Raw genomic sequence first — 18,229 nt, 5'->3', positions numbered from 1 at the left:
CTTAATGTACTGACTAAAAAAATGAAGATACATTGGCACAAATATGAGAGCTGCTCATCCAAAAGAAATTAGTAATTATACAATAACTTCCCACAGTTCCAAAATAAAAATTTTGTTAAGTGCAGAACTATAAACATCTTATTTGAGACTGGCAGCAAACCTTAGCAGTTTAAGATATCAAAGTATTCCCATTTGAATACGCTAGTTTAATCTTTCAAACAACAAACACTATTCTACTGCATATCGTTTGCCAAAACAATGTTTTAAGGTTTACCTATGCTGTAATCAGGGAAATACAAGACAAATGGCTCAAAGCATCCAGTATTTGGACGAAACTTTTCCCAAACAATTTCACTGAGAAAGATAACAGTCACATTTCTGTCGGCCTGTAAAAGAAATAAATAAAAGTAACTTTGCATTTAAAAATTTTAATCAGAGCAGTACTTCCATTTGGGTTTACCTTAAAATAAATCCCCCACAGTTCTAACCTATAACAAATTATTTGCATATTAATAAACCATATTTAGAAAACCTAATCAAGGAGCTCATCCATTTGCAAACTGTCACACATTTATAGGTTAACTGACATTTCAGTTACCCATGAGTGCTAGGATAGTTGGATAAGAACTTATAGAAATTAAGAATATATTTACTTGAATACTTAAAACTCTCTTATGGAAATTTTCAAAAAAATCATAAGCTTTCAATCAATAAACAATAAAATACAAAACTTAGCATTTCCCATCATTAAAATGGCTACTATAACCCAGAGAAACAAAAAAGGAGTTGCCATATGCCAAAACAGATATGCCCTAATATATAACATAATATAAAAAGAAAGTTTAAGGTTTTTTAAAGATTATTTTTACACAAATTGAGTAAAACTGATGTTGAAGATATATTAAAAACACTAACGACTATGAGTTATTAGTATCCAAAACACCAGTGTAAAGCAGATAACCTCTGAAGTATATTTAGAAATTACAATTCATATACCAAAGAAGAACATTAAGGGAATAAGCTCAATGTGTCTGTTATCCTTCTACAGAGTGGACACAAATACTCTATACATTGCTAGCGAGAATTCATTGAAATTTTTCTCATATTCTTTTTGACATTTCCAAAGTTGACAAAGCAGGTATGATAGCTGTTTTGGTCTACAAGTATTCTTTGGACCCTATCTCATATGTAAATTATTCCATACTATTATAGTGATTAACTATTTATTGATTCCTAACTTGTGTATCCTAATCTTATACACCAACTTTCATTATTTAGAAAAACATTACTTTGATTAACAAAGATAGCTGAGTACAATAAATTCTTAATTTCATTGACTATCTAGCATCTTTATGATAGAAGACAGAATGTTTACTTTCAAGTGCTTTTTTCTTATAAAATCATTGGTTTTTTATTTTTTTTGAGACAAGGCCTGGCTCTGTCACCCAAGCTGGAGTGCAGTAGTATAACGGCTCACTGTGGTCTCAGCCTCTCCAGGCCTAAGTGATCCTCCCATACCTCTTGAGTAGCTGGAACATGTGTTACCATGCCCGGCTAAATTCTGTAACTTTTGTAAAGACAGGGTCTCCGTATGTTGCCCAGGCTGGTCTTGAACTCCTGGACTCAAGTGATCCTCCTGCCTCAGCCTCTCAAAGTGCTGGGATTATAGGCATTAGCCATCCCATTAGGTCTGATTTTTTAAGAATTTCTGAATTTATTTTTATAGGGGTAAAACAGTATGCCCTAATCACAATCCTGATAACAAATTATCGAGTTGTTTTTGCTATAAAAATATGATTATCTAAAAGCATTTTAAAAACCAGTTAAATATATTCAGAAGTTTTAAAAAAGAGGATATTTATCAAACTGAAAGGATTTTAAATTGATAATGTTCTCATCTATTCATCTGATAAGTACTTTCAGCATATATGATATCCATCATATTTTAAATTTCCCTTCACTTAGATACTTAATATACAAAAAAAGAGAAAGGCTTTTGCCAGATTTTTCTTAAATGAAATACCTTTTTAAAAATCACGTATGTTTCCAGAAATGTCAAAACAATTCTCTTTTCCAGTTTAGCTGAGATTACTCTAAATCTTTAAGTTTTCTTCAAACAGCGTCTATAATTGAAACTAAAAAATGGTAAAAAGTCCTAATTGTTGTGAAGGGATGCATGATCGCCATTACTGAGCATAAGGAGGAAAAAAATAGGGTGATCTACACTGAAAAGGCAAGAAGACAATAATGCATTCTGGATACCAGATGGTGAGTTCTTGAGCAAACAACGGGAAACAGTGGATGAGAGTATGCAAAAACCCGCGAACACAAATGCAACAAATAAAAGGAAAGGATATAGGAGACTTCTACTCAAAGAAGACAGGTCTTGAGTCTCACTAATAAAATGTCAAGAGTTAATGATACCAAGAAAAGCTAGACTGTGTGAGGTTAACTTCCAGAATAGGCTATACTTATTCTCCTGTCCCCTCTATACCTCCCCTCTCTCAACTACTACTAAAAGTAAACTTAAGGAGTCAGCCTTAGGCACACAAGGATTTCAGTGGCCTCTCTAAGCTTCTAGCAGATTCTCAAATTTGAGTAATATGTTTAACTTCGAAAGGCAGAAATGCTTTGAACACTCCTCCCCTCCCTAAGTATTTATTATAATTTTACTTAATACTTTAAAACATACAAACATAAAAGTAGGTAAATTGCTTAGGCTCAAAGCACTTATAAAATTATAAAACCAAAAGAAATTTATAAAAACAAACTATAAAACCAGTAAAATTTAGATTAATATTAACTGAATATATTGAACAGTATTATTTTGCTGAAATGAAATCTTTGTGAATATGGTGAATATGGTCCTACCTGGAAACAACCACAGCTATTTCCCTCACCAATTTTCTTTATTCAAACTATTATAAAACCCTGTTTTATCTATGATACAATTTGGCTTTCATCTGACACAAATGCCTAGTAAGTCCACTCCTGTGCTTTTCTTACTGGGCCATGACAATCACAGTAGTACTAATTCGTAAGCCCTCACTTAATGTTGTTGACAGGTTCTTGGAAACTGTGACCTTAAGTGTAACATATAATAAAACCAATTTTTTTCCTCTACAATGTTAAAATGAACTGATGCTGAAGGTAAGGAGAACCTGCTGTAAGCTGTTTCACTTAAAGTTGTATTTCCCAAGAATCTACTGAGATGTTACATGAGGACTTACTGTACTATGTGGAACCAACACAACAGTAAACTGAAATACAAAGATAAACTCTGACAATGAGTGGTCATAAGACAGAAATCCAGATGATCCAGAATAGCCATGCCATTCTTTAGATTATTCTTATTTTGAAATGCAAAGAAAATTGTAAAATTCTTGTGAGATTTTAAAGTCTGGCCCTCCACCACTTATTCTAGCAACATCTAAAATCTTTTAATAGAAAGCAATCACTTCATAATTAGAGAGAAAAAGCTAAAATAATTGAAGAATAAATTCTATCAAATCAACTGCTTTTAGTATGAAAAAAATACTGAGGTTTACTCATAACAGAGAAATGTGAATTAAAATTATTTTAAAATGTTAATTCTCACCTATCAAATAGCAAAATGAAAAAAATTCACAACACGATCTGTGGATTAAGTTGTGGGGAAAAATCACTCTCTCACATTACTTACCAATTCCTGTAATCTAAGAAATCCAGGCAAAAGATTTGCTTCCATATCTCTTAGACACTCTGCTTTATCTAGAACCTTAAAAACAAAAAAAACAACAACATATTTTTAAACCCTTTACAAAATAACATGATTTGACTATGTCCCCCAAAGTTCATGTGTTGGAACTTAATTCCCAGGGCAGCAGTACTGGGAGGTGGAGCCGCATAAAAGATGATTACATCATGAGGGCTCTGCCCTCATGAATGAATTAATATTATTATCAAGGGAGTGTATTAGTTATTGAAAGAATGGCTTTGTTATAAAAGGAACTTCTACCACCTCTTGCTCTCACCCTTGTCCTCTATTGTACTTCTTTCTTTCATCATGAGACAAGGCAGCAAAAAGGCCCTTGCCAGATGCAGGCACCTAAATCTTTGACTTCCTAACCTCCAGAACTGTGAGAAAAAAATGTCGTTCTTTTAATAAATTATCCACTTCATGGTACCCTGTTACAGCAACACAAAATGGGCTGAGACAGTAAGTTTACATAATACACTGCAAAATACAAAACTTGAATTTTCTAAGTTATAAAGAAAACTTATAACTTCTGAATTAACTTTTAAAATCCTCTTTATATTTGTAGAAAGACATTTAAAATAGATTAAATAAGTTAAAAAGCAGACTACTTCTAACACGTTTTAACTCAAATGTCTAAATAGAAAATGAGTAATAGCTACATTTAAAAGGTTTGTTTTAAATGCACACTACCAAAGGAAAGAAAAAAAAAAACAGATGGTGTAAGGTATCCTGATGATACTTTCTTAGGTATCTACAACTGTGTGCATTTCTTATTCCATTTGATAAAAGATAGATGGCTACCATGTACCAAAAATTACAGGTCTTCCTTATCCAAGAGAAACAGAAAATTATGAATTTTGTCATGTAGAAATGTCTTTCTTCAACTTTGTAACTGTATGATAAACCCTGTCTAACTAACTGGATAACTGATCTTGTTAAAAAAAGGTTCAATTTTTGTTCCGTGTAATGATAATGTAATTGGGATTATAGTTTTTTAAAAGGTCCTCTGTTTTAGAGATATATAGTGAAGCATTTATGGACCACATGATTTGATACAGGTAATAGTGAATGGGGTACAATTGACACAAGTTTGGTCACATATTAATAATTATTGAAATTGGGTGATGGATACATGACACTATTCTCTTTACTTAACGTGTCTCAAATTTCCATAATAAAAAATGTTTTTTTTAAAAAAACGTTTCAAGAGGTCCATGAAAACAAAAAAAACCTGTCGGGCGCGGTGGCTCACGCCTGTAATCCCAGCACTTTGGGAGGCCGAGGCGGGTGGATCACGAGGTCAAGAGATCGAGACCATCCTGGACAACATGGTGAAACCCCGTCTCTACTAAAACTACAAAAAATTAGCTGGACATGGTGGCACGTGCCTGTAATCCCAGCTACTCAGGAGGCTGAGGCAGGAGAATTGCCTGAACCCAGGAGGCGGAGGTTGCGGTGAGCCGAGATCGTGCCATTGCACTCCAGCCTGGGTAACAAGAGCGAAACTTCGTCTCAAAAAACAAAACAAAAAAAACAAAACAAAAAAAAACAAAAAACCTGTCCATTAAAACAAAGAAATCAAGGTTTTAAAAACACTATCTAAAACATTTAGTCTAATGTTTGTTTTTATTATGGAAATTTTTAAACATACACAGAAGCAGGGAGACTAGTACTATGAATCTGCACATATATATATCACCCAATCCCAACATATACTAGTATCAACATAAGGCCAACTTGTTTCTTCTATTCCACTCCTTACCTCCCTGGCTACCATTTTGTTGGATTATTTTTAAACAAATTTCAGACATTATATCATTCCATCCATAAATATGTAGTAAGCCGCTCTAAGAGATGAGGACTCTTTTTAACCATAAGCACAGTATCATCTACACCTTAGAAAATTAACAATATTCTTTAATATCATCTAATAACCAGTACTCGAATTTTCCCACTTGTCTCATCCATTTCTTCTTATATTCAGTGTGTTTAACTCAAGATCCAAAAGGGCCCAAATACTGCAACTTATAACATGTGATTTAATTGTCTTCCAAGTTTATTTTATAACAGATCCTCCCATCTTGATTCTTTGTTATAGAAACTAACTAGGTCATCTGTCAAGCAGAATTTTCTGTATTTTAGATTGGCTGATTGTGTCACTGTAATGACATAAAAAATATATCTGAATCCCTGAAATTTACTGTAAAACAGCCAATAGATCTAGAGGTTTGATCAGACTCAGGTTCAAGTTTTGGGCAATAATACTTCACAAGTAGTGCTGTAAAATTTTTACTGCAGTATATCAGCAGGCATACGATACTTAGTTGTCTCTCCTTTTTGTGATATTAAGATGGATTCACAGATTCAGGCATTGTTAGCCTGATTCATCCATTATAAAGTTCCCCAGCTACCTTTCACACAATGATTTTTGCATCTCTTGATGATCACTGCTTATAATACTATTTCATTAGGGATCGCAAAATTGTAATCCTCTACCATTCTTTCTGCATTTATAGGTGGACATTTTTATAGAAAGAACTTTCCTTCACCACGATTTGGCTATCCAGAAAGTTCACATATGACAAGAAGGATAAATATCTTTCCCTTTATTTGCCAATTTTCAGAATAATAAGCTTGTGTCTATATTAGTTTGCTGTGGTTGCTGTAATATTACCACAAACTTGCTGGCTTAAAACAGACTTAAAATTCATTCTCTTACAGTTCTGGAAACCAGAATTGAGAAGTCAGTTTCACTGAGCCAAAATCAAGGTGTTGAGTAGGGCTACACTCCTTCCAGTACCTCTAGGAGAGAATACATTCCTAGCCTCTTTCGGCTTCTGGTGATTGTCAGCATCTCTTAGCTTGTGGCTACATCATGCCAGTCTTCAAGGCCAGCATCCTCAAATTTCCCACTGACTCTGCTTCCTGCTGCTTCTGTTACCTGGCCTTCTCCTCTATGTGTGTGTTGTAGTTCAATTTCCCTCTCTTCCTTCCTATGTAAACATATGACTATATCTCAGGTCCACCCAAATAATCCAGGTAAATCTCCCCATCTGAAGAGTCTTCATGTGATCACACATGCAAAGACCCTTTTTCCAAATAAAGTAACATTTGTAAGTTCCAGAATTAGGACTTGGCATCTTATCTTCGGGTGCCATTATTCAGCCTACTACATGCCCTACTAAATTATACTCCCAAGGTAACAAATGAGTTGGCATTTTGTATCTTTAAAGTATTTGTTTTTAATGTATTGTTATGAATTTGTACACTTTAGGGTATCTAATATATGCCTCCATTCATTGAATTCATTATTCTTTTTGACGGCCAAATTGTCCTATCTTTGGCCAATGGGAACCTCTTTTAATTGGCTTCCATTTCTTTTCTAAATGACCCTAATAGTCATTGATGGTTTCCTAGCTTTTTGGTATGGCAAGATGTTTTAGGCTCCTCTTGTAGATTTTCTGCCTAGAACTAAAATCACCCTTCCTCTAAAGAAACCTGTTATCTTCCCCTAAACCTGTTATCTTCCCTTATACTTTATTAGTAACTTTTATTGCAAATTATAATCACTTAAATTAAGAATTTAAGAATTCCCCAAATTAACCAAATTTTTGTATGTTTTATTAATAGCTTAAAACAATGTATGAAAAAAATCATACTTAAGATATTTTATTCTTAGTTTAGACAAAAAAACTAAAATTATTTACTGCTATAAAGATATGCATTCACTATGCATTTTATAAAATTACCCATCAATCTCCATTTAAATAACTCTCTAATCCAGAACAGATTAATTAAAATACATTCATCAATTTTTTTCTGCCCATTTTAATGCAAAACAAAGCTAAAGCAGTAAAATAGTTAATTATTCCAACGTGATAAGTTAACCCATTGTAATGATCTTATGATGTTCTAATGAATACTCCTTTTTAAAAGCAATTATCAGACTAATATCAAGAGAAGCAGAAATTCTAATTCAGATCTAAATACTTTTCTTAATTTACACTAAGGCATTCTAATAGTCTCTTAATTTGTAGGCTAGCAAAATGATATGGTTAGGCTTTGTGGCGCCACCCAAATCTCATGCTGAATTGTAATCTCCATAATCCCTATAATCCTGTGTCAAGGGAGAGACCAACTAGAGGTCATTGAAATATGGGGATGGCTTCCCCCATGATGTTTTCATGATAGTAGGTGAGTTTTTACAAGATGGTTTTATAAGGAGCTCGTCTCCCTTTGCTCGGCACTTCTCTTACAACCACCTTGTGAAGAACGTGCTTGCTTTGCCTTCACTTTCCACCATAATCGTAAGTTCACTGAGGCCTCCCCAGCCATGCTGAACTGTGAGTCAATTAAACTTCTGTCCTTTATAAATTGCCTAGTTTTGGAAAGTTCTTTATAGCAGTATGAAAATGGGCTAATACAGTAAATTGGTACCAAGGTAGTTGGGTGCTGCTATAAAGAGTGGAAAATGTGAAAGTGACTTTGGAACTGGGTAACAGGCAGAGGTTGGAAGAGTTTGGAGGGCTCAGAAGACAGGAAGACATGGGGAAGTCTGGACTTCCCAGAGACTTGTTGAATGACCGTGACCAAAATGTTGACAGTGATATGGACAATGAAGTCCCGACTGAGGTGGTCTCAGATGGAGATGAGAAACTTCTTGGGAACAGGGAATCAAGTGACTCTTGGTATGCTTTAGCAAAGAGAAGGGTGGCATTTTGCCCCTGCCCTTGAGCTCTGTGAAATTTTGAACTTGAAAAAGATGATTTAGGGTATCTAGAGGAAGAAATTTCTAAGCAGCAAAGCATTGAAGAGGTGATCTGGCTGATTCTGAGAGTATTCAGTCATACGCATTCACAAAGAGATTATCTGAAACGGTAACATATTTTAAAGTGAAGCGGAGCAGAAAACTTTAGAAAATTTGTGGTCTGACCATGAGTTAGAAAAGAAAAACCCATTTTCTGGGGAGAAATTCAAGCCAGCTGCAGAAATATGCGTAAGTAACGAGGAGCCACCAAATGTTAACAGCCAGGACAATAGGGAAAATGTCTCCAAGGTATGTAGAGGTCTTCACATGGCAGCCCATCCCATCACAGGCCCAGAGACCTAGGAGGAAAAAATGGTTTCAAGGGCCAGGGCCTAGCTGCTTTGTGCAGTCTCATAACTTTGTGTCCTACATCCCCATTCATGGATAAAAGGGGCCATTGTGTAGCTCAGGCCGTTGCTTCAAAGGGTACAAGCCCTAAGCCTTGGTGGCTTACATGTGGTGGTCCTGCAGGAGTATAGAAATCAATTAACGTTTGGGAACCTCTGCCTAGATTTCAGAGGATGTATGGAAATGCCTGGATGTCCAGGCAAAAGTTGGCTGTAGGGGCAGGGCAGGAGAGAAAAATGGGGTTGGATCCCCTACACAGAGTTCCACACTGGGTCATTGCCTAGTGGAGCTATGAGAAGAGGACCACCATTCTCCAGATCCAGAATGGTAGATCCAACAGCTTGCACTGCGTGCATGGAAAAGCCACAGATATTCAACCTGAGCCTGTGAGGAGGGTACTGTACCCCGCAAAGCCACAGGGATGGAGCTGCACGAGGCCGTAGGAGCCCACTCTTGCATCACCATGCCCTGGATGTGAGGCATAGAGTCAAAAGAGATCATTTTGGAACTCTGAAGTTTAATGGCTGCCCTACTGGATTTCAGACTTTCATGGGGCCTACAGCCCTTTTGTTTTGGTCAATTTCTTCCATTAGAAAAGGCTGAATTTACCCATTGCCTATATCCCCATATTATCAAGGCATTAACTAACTTGCTTTTGATGTTATAGGCTCATAGGTGGAAGAGATCTCAGATAAGACTCTGGAGTTGGACTTTTGGGCTAATGCTGGAATGAGTCAAGACTGGCAGACTATTGAGAAAGCATGATGGGTTTTGAAATGTGAAATGGGCATGAGATTTGGGAGGGACAAAGGGTGGAATTATGTGGTTAGGCTTTGTGTTCCAATTCAAATCTCATCTTAAATTGTAATCTCCATAATCTACTCTTGTCAAGGGAGAGACCAAGTGGAGGTTAATGACTCATGGGGCAGTTCCCGCATGCTGTTCTTGTGGTAGTGAGTTCTCACAAGATCTGATGATTTAATAAGGAGCTTCTCCTTCTTCCTGCTTTGTGAAGCAGGTGCCTTGCCTCCCCTTTGCCTTCTGCCATGATTGTAAGTTTCCTGAGGCCTCTCCAGTCATGCTCAACTGTAAGTCAATTAAACTTCTTTCCTTTATAAACCATCCATTCTCGGGCAGTTCTTATCTAATTCCAAAGATAATCATTTTAACATGTCTTCAGAGTAATCAGGCACATCTGTTGCTCTAAAGTCTTCACTACCTTCTTTCACTCCCTAAGAAATTGAATAAAGTACTTCAGTATAGTTTTCTATACCTTCCATGATTTGCCTCAACCTACCTTCCAGTCTTCTTTTTCTCTCTTCATACTTTATAACCCACTATAACTAGACTATTTGGCACTCTCTGGCCTCCATTCTCACCTTCATGACCTTACTTATATGCTTCTATCTGAAATTCCTCTACTTCAATTTCTTCCTAGAATACTCAAGATTCATTTAGGTCTACCTCAAATGTTAACACCTCATGAAGCTATATTGGATACACACAGTCAATACTTTGTATCTGGTGACAATCACTTATCACATTCTGCATGTAGTCATATGTATGTGTCATACGTCTTCTATTAAATGAAGCTTCCCTTGGACCAGGAATATGTTTAACACATTTCTGTATACCAAAAGCACCTTGCACAGAGCACTGTACATAATGGGACTCGAATATATGAAAACTGATGTAATAAATAATCGTTTTCATATAAGAGATGATCTGATCAAATGAAATTACTTACAATATATACAGTCTGATCCTTGAGATTTTCAGCTTTGGTTACTTGTTTAAACAAGTGAACAAAGTCATTAAATGTTTCACAGGTTATTTCGGTAGAATATCCATCCTCTGAAGAACTAAGATGATTCAATTTGTTTAAAATTTGTTCCAAAAGCAGCCTTAAGGTAAAGCATTCAACACAATTCACAAAGACATGTGGGAGCTGAAAACGAGAACCAAAACAGTATAAGTAAAGAAGAAAACACACAGACCCAGTAATGGGTCTGCTAGACATTCTCCACTTGTCTTTCTAGATATATATCCCACCAAACCCACCCCACGCCTCAAGAGCCTGATGGCTACAGATTATATGACCTAGACTCTCTTATTTTCTGGCTCTGGATGGAGAAGCCAATGGAAAAGAACTAGCAGGAGACTAAGGGAAAATGGTAGGAGAGAAGCTTGGATATTGATTTCCTTGACTCCCACCACGACCCCTCAGTGGCCCTAGCTTGGCAGTGGATACTCTTTTACCAAAGATCAACTTGGACAGCCCCTCTTTTAAGGCCATACCTCTTGCTGGGTTCCAGTAACAGCCCCTTTCTATGATCCCTTCAGGCCTGGAGGTGGTGAAAGCCCTGGTGTACCATCATCTGTTACTGATTCCCATAAAATTTCCTCAACCTTTTTAAAATACTCCCTTCATTAAACTCATTTCAATTATTTCTTTCAGTTTGCCATTTCTTTCTTCCTTACAGAAATTCAAAGCAAACTTCTATTTTCCTATAAAGAATTCTTATATAGAAATCAGCCAGGCATAGTGGCTTAAATCTGTAATCCTAAGGCTTTGAGGTCAGGAGTTCAAGACCAGCCTGGGCAATATAGTGAGACCTCATCTCTACAAAAAAAAAAAAAAGAAAGAAGGAAAGAAAGAAAGAAGAAAATCCAAATATATTTGAATGTTAAAATTCTTACTAGAAATTTCACATTTATAACTTTAATATCCTTGAATAAACCTAAGTCAAAAAAAAAAGAATTTTAAGAGTTTGAAACCATTGTAATCCTTTTATGAGGACTGTAAGAACTAGCTCTTGGCTAGGCATATGGCTCATGGCTGTAATTGCAGTGCTTTAGGAGGCCAAGGTGGGAGGATCATTTGACCCCAGGAGTTAAAGATCAGCCAGGGAAACATAGTGAGACTCCGTCTCTAAAAATACAAAAAAAATTAGGCCTGGTGGAGCACATCTATAGTCCCAGCTACTTGGGATGTTGAAGTAGCCAGGAATTCATGGCTGCACTTGTGCCCAGGAATTTATGGCTGCAATGAGCTATGATCATACCATTGCACTCCAACCTGGGCAATACAGCAAGACCCCATTTTGGGGGAAAAAAAAAAAAAAAAAAAAGAACTAGCTCTTCATTTAAAGAACTATTAAAATACCAAAATGAGGTAACTCCAGAAGTAATAAAGAAGCAAACAAGACTTGCTCACAAATACAATCTATCCTCAAAATAAGATCACAAAAGCAGTACTGATCATTCAGAGGAAGATAACTTGAGGCATTTGGTACAAATAATGGAATTTGTAACTTTTTTAGTGATTTTATAAATTTTATCCAATTAGGAGGCTTTTCTTTCTCTGAGTAACAGTGTCACTAAAGTCACATTAAACTTACTTGGGGACAGTTTTACCAGCATTTGTTAACTCATTTCACTCTCACTCCTTTACGTACAAAAGTCCACAACATCTCTGTTATGAATAGTGTCTTGCTTATGGCATTTGTCCATGACCTTTAAAGGCAGCATATTCTAAGTGCCTGTCTGGGTCCCTGTATCAGAAGCAGTGACAATTATATATTACACTGATTAAGTGGCAGCAGAAATTACAACGTGAAAAAAAATGGAATATAGCCCTTAAATACGGAACTTCCTTATTGGGTTTTCTTGCTTTTATTCAACATTTATTTTGGGGGCACTTCATTCATGGGGTTGTAAAATGCAAATGCCTGGACCGGGACCTTGTACACTCAGATTCTGAAGTCTAGTATATAGCCCAGGCATATGTGTTTCTAAAATGCACAGCTTATCTTTGGGATCAGAAGCTGAAATCCACAACTTAAGCTGAAATCCACAAGTTAATATGTACTAAGCACTGTGCTTGGTACCGGGGATAATTTCAAGAAACTTACAGGCTAAGGTCAGGGAAACAAACACAAAATCATAGCTGAGACAGCTAAATATTATGAAAGAATTAAGCACAGGGTGCTAAGGCTGCAAAACAGGGGTGCATCTAATATAACCTAGAGGATCAGAAAAGACCTGCAGAGTATAAGTGAAAGAAAACCTGGCAAAATAAACAAGCATTTGCCAAGCAACAGGAAGAGCAAGTGGGTAAAGGAAAGCTACTCCAAGTAGGGGAGCAGTATCGGCCATGGCTTGAAAGTAAGAGAGCAGGAACTGTACATAGTTCAATATGCCATCCTAAACACGCCTTCTCAGAGCTAGAAAAGAATGGGGTTAGCAAACCAAAGCCTGCGGACTAGCTGCCTGTTTCTGTACATACTGTTGCTTTGAAACACAGTCTTGTCCATTCACATAGAGAATGCCCATGGCTGCTTTTACAATACAGCAGAGAGTAGGTGAGACAGAAACTACATGGTACACAAGCATAAAATGTTAGTTATCTGTCCCTTAAGAAAAAGACTCCCCATCTCTGGTTTAGGATTTGAAAGGCAGTATGGCAATACTCATCAATAATAGCAGCTAACTTTCATTGAGTGCACTACGCACTATGTACTACAAAAGGCACTTTTCATGTACTAATATTTAATTCTTGTAACAATCCCAAATGTTGTCACTATGAAAGCGAACTTTGCAGATGGAGAAAGCACTAACTGGTGAATCCAAAAAGCAACATGAGTCTGCCAGACTCCACAGCCCAAACTCTTAACCACTGTGTTATGAAAGATAAATTCAGCTCATGAAAGGTCTTATACACTGGGCAAATTACTTGAACACCGTCCTGAAGATCTTAAGATTTGCATGGGCTAGCTGCTGGGTGAAGATTGCAAATAAGAGGCTTACAGAAATACATGGAAAAAAACAATGGTAAATGAAAATCCTAGCACCAATGGCTAGGATTAAAGGTAGATAGAGACATGATTTTAAAAATGTGAAGCAACAGACCAAGTTTATTGATGTGATTTACTGAATGAGGGAAGATGAGGAAAAAGTTAAGAAAATGCAAGTTTGGACAGACAACTGTGTCAATGACAGTGGATCATTCATAGAGAGAGATAATACGGGAAGAAGAACAATGTAAAGGCCATATGTTTAATTTTGTATTTGTGGAGATTCAGAATTATCAGTAGCAATACATTAAAGAACGGCAAAGAAATATTTAATATTTTTATTCTTACCTCTAAAGTTTTCAACAAAGTTTGTGTTACATAGGTCTTTCCACTGGCAGTATGTCCATAAATAAAAATGGATGGAAAACTGAAATGATGTCTCTAAGGGGAGAAAAGACAAAGACAAATATGAGGCTGCGTGTACAAAATAAAAAATAAACACATCAACTTGTGAGAAAGTTGTATGTGGAAAAGTAAAATATTAAATCCAAATTCCTAACAGTGAGCATATTGTGGATGCATCAACACACTTTGAACTTATTTGAATTCAACTCTAAGCACTTTGTTATGAAATTAAAATTTCTGTAACATTATATTTGTCATATTTTATAATGTACTATATATTTATATATCTATTATTGTACAGGTTTACACATACCAACTTGTACTTTCAACTTTACAGGAGATTTAAGGGGTTTTTCAAGAATAATTTTGTTCATAATCCATTTTGATATTACTCCTTCTTAAAGAATCTAATCTTCTGTGAGGCTACAACTTCACTATACATTTTAATGCTATGAAACTAAGTATAGATAATCAAAAGGTTAAAAGGAATATCAAGGTCCTCATTCTTAGGAAAACTTATAGACTAATTCTGAACAATGCGTACTCACTGATGCTGGCATAAATGCATATATTAGATCACATAAAACACTAATACAATCTGTAGAGCATTTATTTTAAAATACATATTTGCAAGATCTTCCTGTAGTACATTCAGTTTGCAGCCCAGAGAAAAGTAAATATTGTCAAAGGTCCCTCTGGTCTAATCAATACTATGAATACTTACACTTCATTCATTCAGTGAACACTTTCATTAGATACCTACTGAATGCTGAAAACCATGAGGTACTGAAGAGTACACATATCAGTAAAAGACATTATCTACTTTGGAGAAAATTATAGTCTACAGTTTTTAAATAATTACAAGAAAATCAGACTATTTTTTAATAATACTTTTTTTTTTTTTTGAGACAGAGTCTCGCTCTATCATCCAGGCTAGAGTGCAGCTGCATGATCTCGGCTCACTGCAACCTCCGCCTCCCAGGTTCAAGCGATTCTCCTGCCTCAGCATTCTGAGTAGCTGGGATTACAGGCACACACCACCACGCACAGCTAATTTTTGTATTTTTAGTAGAGACAGGGTTTCACCATGTTGGTCAGGCTGGTCTCAAACTCCTGAGCTCGTGATCCATCTGCCTTGGCCTCCCTAAGTGCTGGGATTACAAGCATGGGCCACTGTGCCTGGCCTATTTTTTAATAATATATTTTTTAAATAATTACAAGAAAATGAGATTATGCAATTTCCATGAGAAAGTTGAGTCTCTATCATCGATTAGAGCAATAGTCACAAACGTTTATCACATTCCAGTCACTAAGTTAAATATTTTTTACAAAACAAATCAGGAATTCAGATTTATGCAGGAAAAAGACTTTTTAAATGGCATACAGCTATGGTAAAAACAGCTCAACTGCTAAAAATAGACTAAAAATGTACTGGAAATGGATAGGTATTATAATACCTGAGTCCTTTTCTAAAGTTTATATGTAACAATCTTATAAATTAACTGGCTCAAAAATTCTGTCTCAGTAGGGTGTAGTGGCTCCTGCCTGTGATCCTGGCACTTTGGGAGGCCAAGGCAGGTAGATCACCTGAGTTTAGGAGTTCACTTGAGAAATGCAGTGAAACCCCATCTCTACAAAAAATACAAAAATAGCCAGGCTTGGTGGCACACATCTGTGGTCCTGGCTACTTGGAGGCTGAAGTGGGAGGATCACTTGAGCCCAGGAGGCAGAGGCTGCAGTGAGCCAAGATCATGCCATTACATTCCAGCATGGGAAAGAGAGCCAGACCTTGTCACAAAAAACAAACGAAAAATTCTGTCCCTAGAATTAAATGCATGTTGCTGAGCATCTCTGCTATCCATTACATTTTTGTTGCCTAATAAGACCTTATAACATCTTTCCTATTTGTTACCTAGAATTATGTTGAACTGTTCCACTGTTATTTAACCTTTCACCTTTATAAATCTTGCTAACATAAACTGCAATAAGCAAGTGCCTGACACAGAAAAGGTGCTCAATATTTATTTATTGTACAAAAAAATGAATATTCTTAGAAACATGAACCAATTTTTTATAGTTTTTTGCTACAGTTCTTTGGATTTCCCATATGCACAGCACCTTGCAGAAAAGTGATACTAATATTGTTAAACATAATTTTCATTAGGAGCAAAGGTCAAAAACCTTTCTGTGATCCACCACTAAGTCAATACTACTCATCCCTATTCGCCAATGCTCTTTTTCAGGAGGAGCATTTCTGGTTGGAGTGATCTGCATTCCAAAGATGAAATTCAGAGAACATAATCAAGAAAATAATACAGATAACTATAATTGAAAGCATTATAAATAGAAAATTAATTGAAGATGCAGTTGTTGACCTCTAACTTCCCTAAATAAAGTGCCCCTTTAGACAGAGGGTAGCACTTTTCCACTAATGCCTCACAGGCCACCTCAAATTACCACGCAGTATTTCCAGTTGGATGAAAGTAACATATTGTACCTTTTCTATGTTTAGATGCGTTTAGATGCATACTTATCACTGTGTTACAACTGCCTACAGCATTCAGTATAGTAGCACCGTTGTACAGGTTGATAGCCTAGGAGGAATGGGCTACACCATACAACCCTAGGTGTATAGCAGGCTACACCATCTAGGTTTGTGTAAATACACTTTATGGTATTCATAGCGATGAAATTGCCTAGCGATGCATTTCTCAGGACTTATCTCCCTCATTACGTGACAGCAACGGATGACTGTAGTTAAAAAAGCTAATCAGAAGATGTGGGTATGAGTATGACCCTAAATTCTCATTCACTTTCTTCGCAGGTAAGATCCAAGTTTCATTAATTCCAATTCTGATTAATGAATCTGAATCAAAAAGCACACCAAAGACCATCAGCAAATAGTCAAAAATAGGTTAAATTTTGAATTGGTGAATGCTACACTCTGCCTATTGAAAGGACTCCCTACCTATGTTCACTCAGAAAAGACAAACATCCTCTCTAGGGCATCCTGTGAACTACCAGTTAAGCAGAAAAGTTTACACTGGACCTCTTCGGAACTTTTACAATTCTAGAAAAGCCAGTGAATTTTTAAACCCGAAGCACTGCTTTGGCCCTTAGCGGCCTTGAAAACAACCACCTCTTTACACTTGACTTATTCCAACTACCTCATAGAAACGTACGAACTTACATTTGAATAAATAACACTCCGAAAATACATCTGTTACATAAATGTCATTGGGTTGGGGTAAGATAATGAGCAACTTCTAGCAGCTACTGTGGGCAAACTTCTCAGAAGTGCAGCGTGCGTCAAACACATCTTGGGCAACGTCATGTAGTGCAGGCGGGTCCTTCTTGGACAGTCTCCTCTTAATCGGAAGAGACTGTGGGTGAAGGTGCAGGGCAGCCCCACAACACCCCTACCTCAACGTAAAAATGGCCTTTTGGCCCTCAATCCAAACACGAAAAAAAGTACTGGAACAGATCGCAAGACTACGGAGACGTCTGCCTCGAGTATCTGGAAGACAGTTTAACTACAATACCTCTCCAAACAAGGCCTGCAAGGTGGACACTTGAGACTCGCGACAAAGCACCACGTTTTCCAAGTGGGTCATTCTGCCGGACACCACCGCAGAGGACAGTGCAGCCAGCGCACAGGCCCCTATCACAAGCAGCAACCTCGCTAGGTCTAGCGGCTCGCGCTCCCGCCGGAAACCTGACCCACCGCGTCGTGGGAGGAGCCGGCGCTGCCTGGCGGCGGCGTGACGACACCAACTGCGCCGAGCGTCGCCGCCGCTCTAGTCTCACGGATAGACTCTTCGCCTTCTCGCTGGTCTTGGGTGCGCGGGGAGTTTTCGCGGGTCTCTGCTTGGCGGGGATTTTGGGCCAGGGCTTTTCCCACTCAAAGACCGAGAAGAGGAAGCGGAGATGGGAGAATGGGGAAGATGTGGGAGGAGTTAAGGGGGTCCTGTGGCCTCTAATGACCCGGGAACCCGTGCCTTTAGCTTTCCCGGCTGGAAGCCCCAAGTTTAGAAACCTTGAGTGCCTTGGAAGACGGACCGGGAGCTCGGACCCTTAGAGGGACGTGGAAGGCCGACTTAGGAGACTAATATGGTCAAAAGATGGGTTTTCTTC

The 18,229-nt window shown here is 37.3% G+C and overlaps 1 protein-coding gene across 1 annotated transcript in view; it reads right to left on the bottom strand.

Moving 5' to 3' along the window:
* Positions 1–17,845, bottom strand: part of ORC5 (origin recognition complex subunit 5) — a 92,497-nt gene extending 74,652 nt beyond the window's left edge. Inside the window, exons 1-5 of the mRNA XM_032276353.1 lie at positions 17,638–17,845; positions 14,039–14,131; positions 10,642–10,842; positions 3,683–3,757; positions 275–386 (exon numbers count right to left, since the gene is read on the bottom strand). Coding sequence (XP_032132244.1) covers positions 275–386; positions 3,683–3,757; positions 10,642–10,842; positions 14,039–14,131; positions 17,638–17,709 — 553 coding nt within the window. The 5' untranslated portion in view covers positions 17,710–17,845. The remainder of the gene's footprint in view (positions 1–274; positions 387–3,682; positions 3,758–10,641; positions 10,843–14,038; positions 14,132–17,637) is intronic.
* Positions 17,846–18,229: the final 384 nt, after the last annotated feature.

This window comes from Sapajus apella, unplaced genomic scaffold (assembly GCF_009761245.1).
Source record: "Sapajus apella isolate SASKATOON/1434 unplaced genomic scaffold, GSC_monkey_1.0 scaffold7, whole genome shotgun sequence".
Taxonomy (NCBI): Eukaryota; Metazoa; Chordata; class Mammalia; order Primates; family Cebidae; genus Sapajus; species Sapajus apella.
Note: the sequence above shows the minus strand (reverse complement) of the source record. Positions and strands in the feature narration are given on the sequence as shown.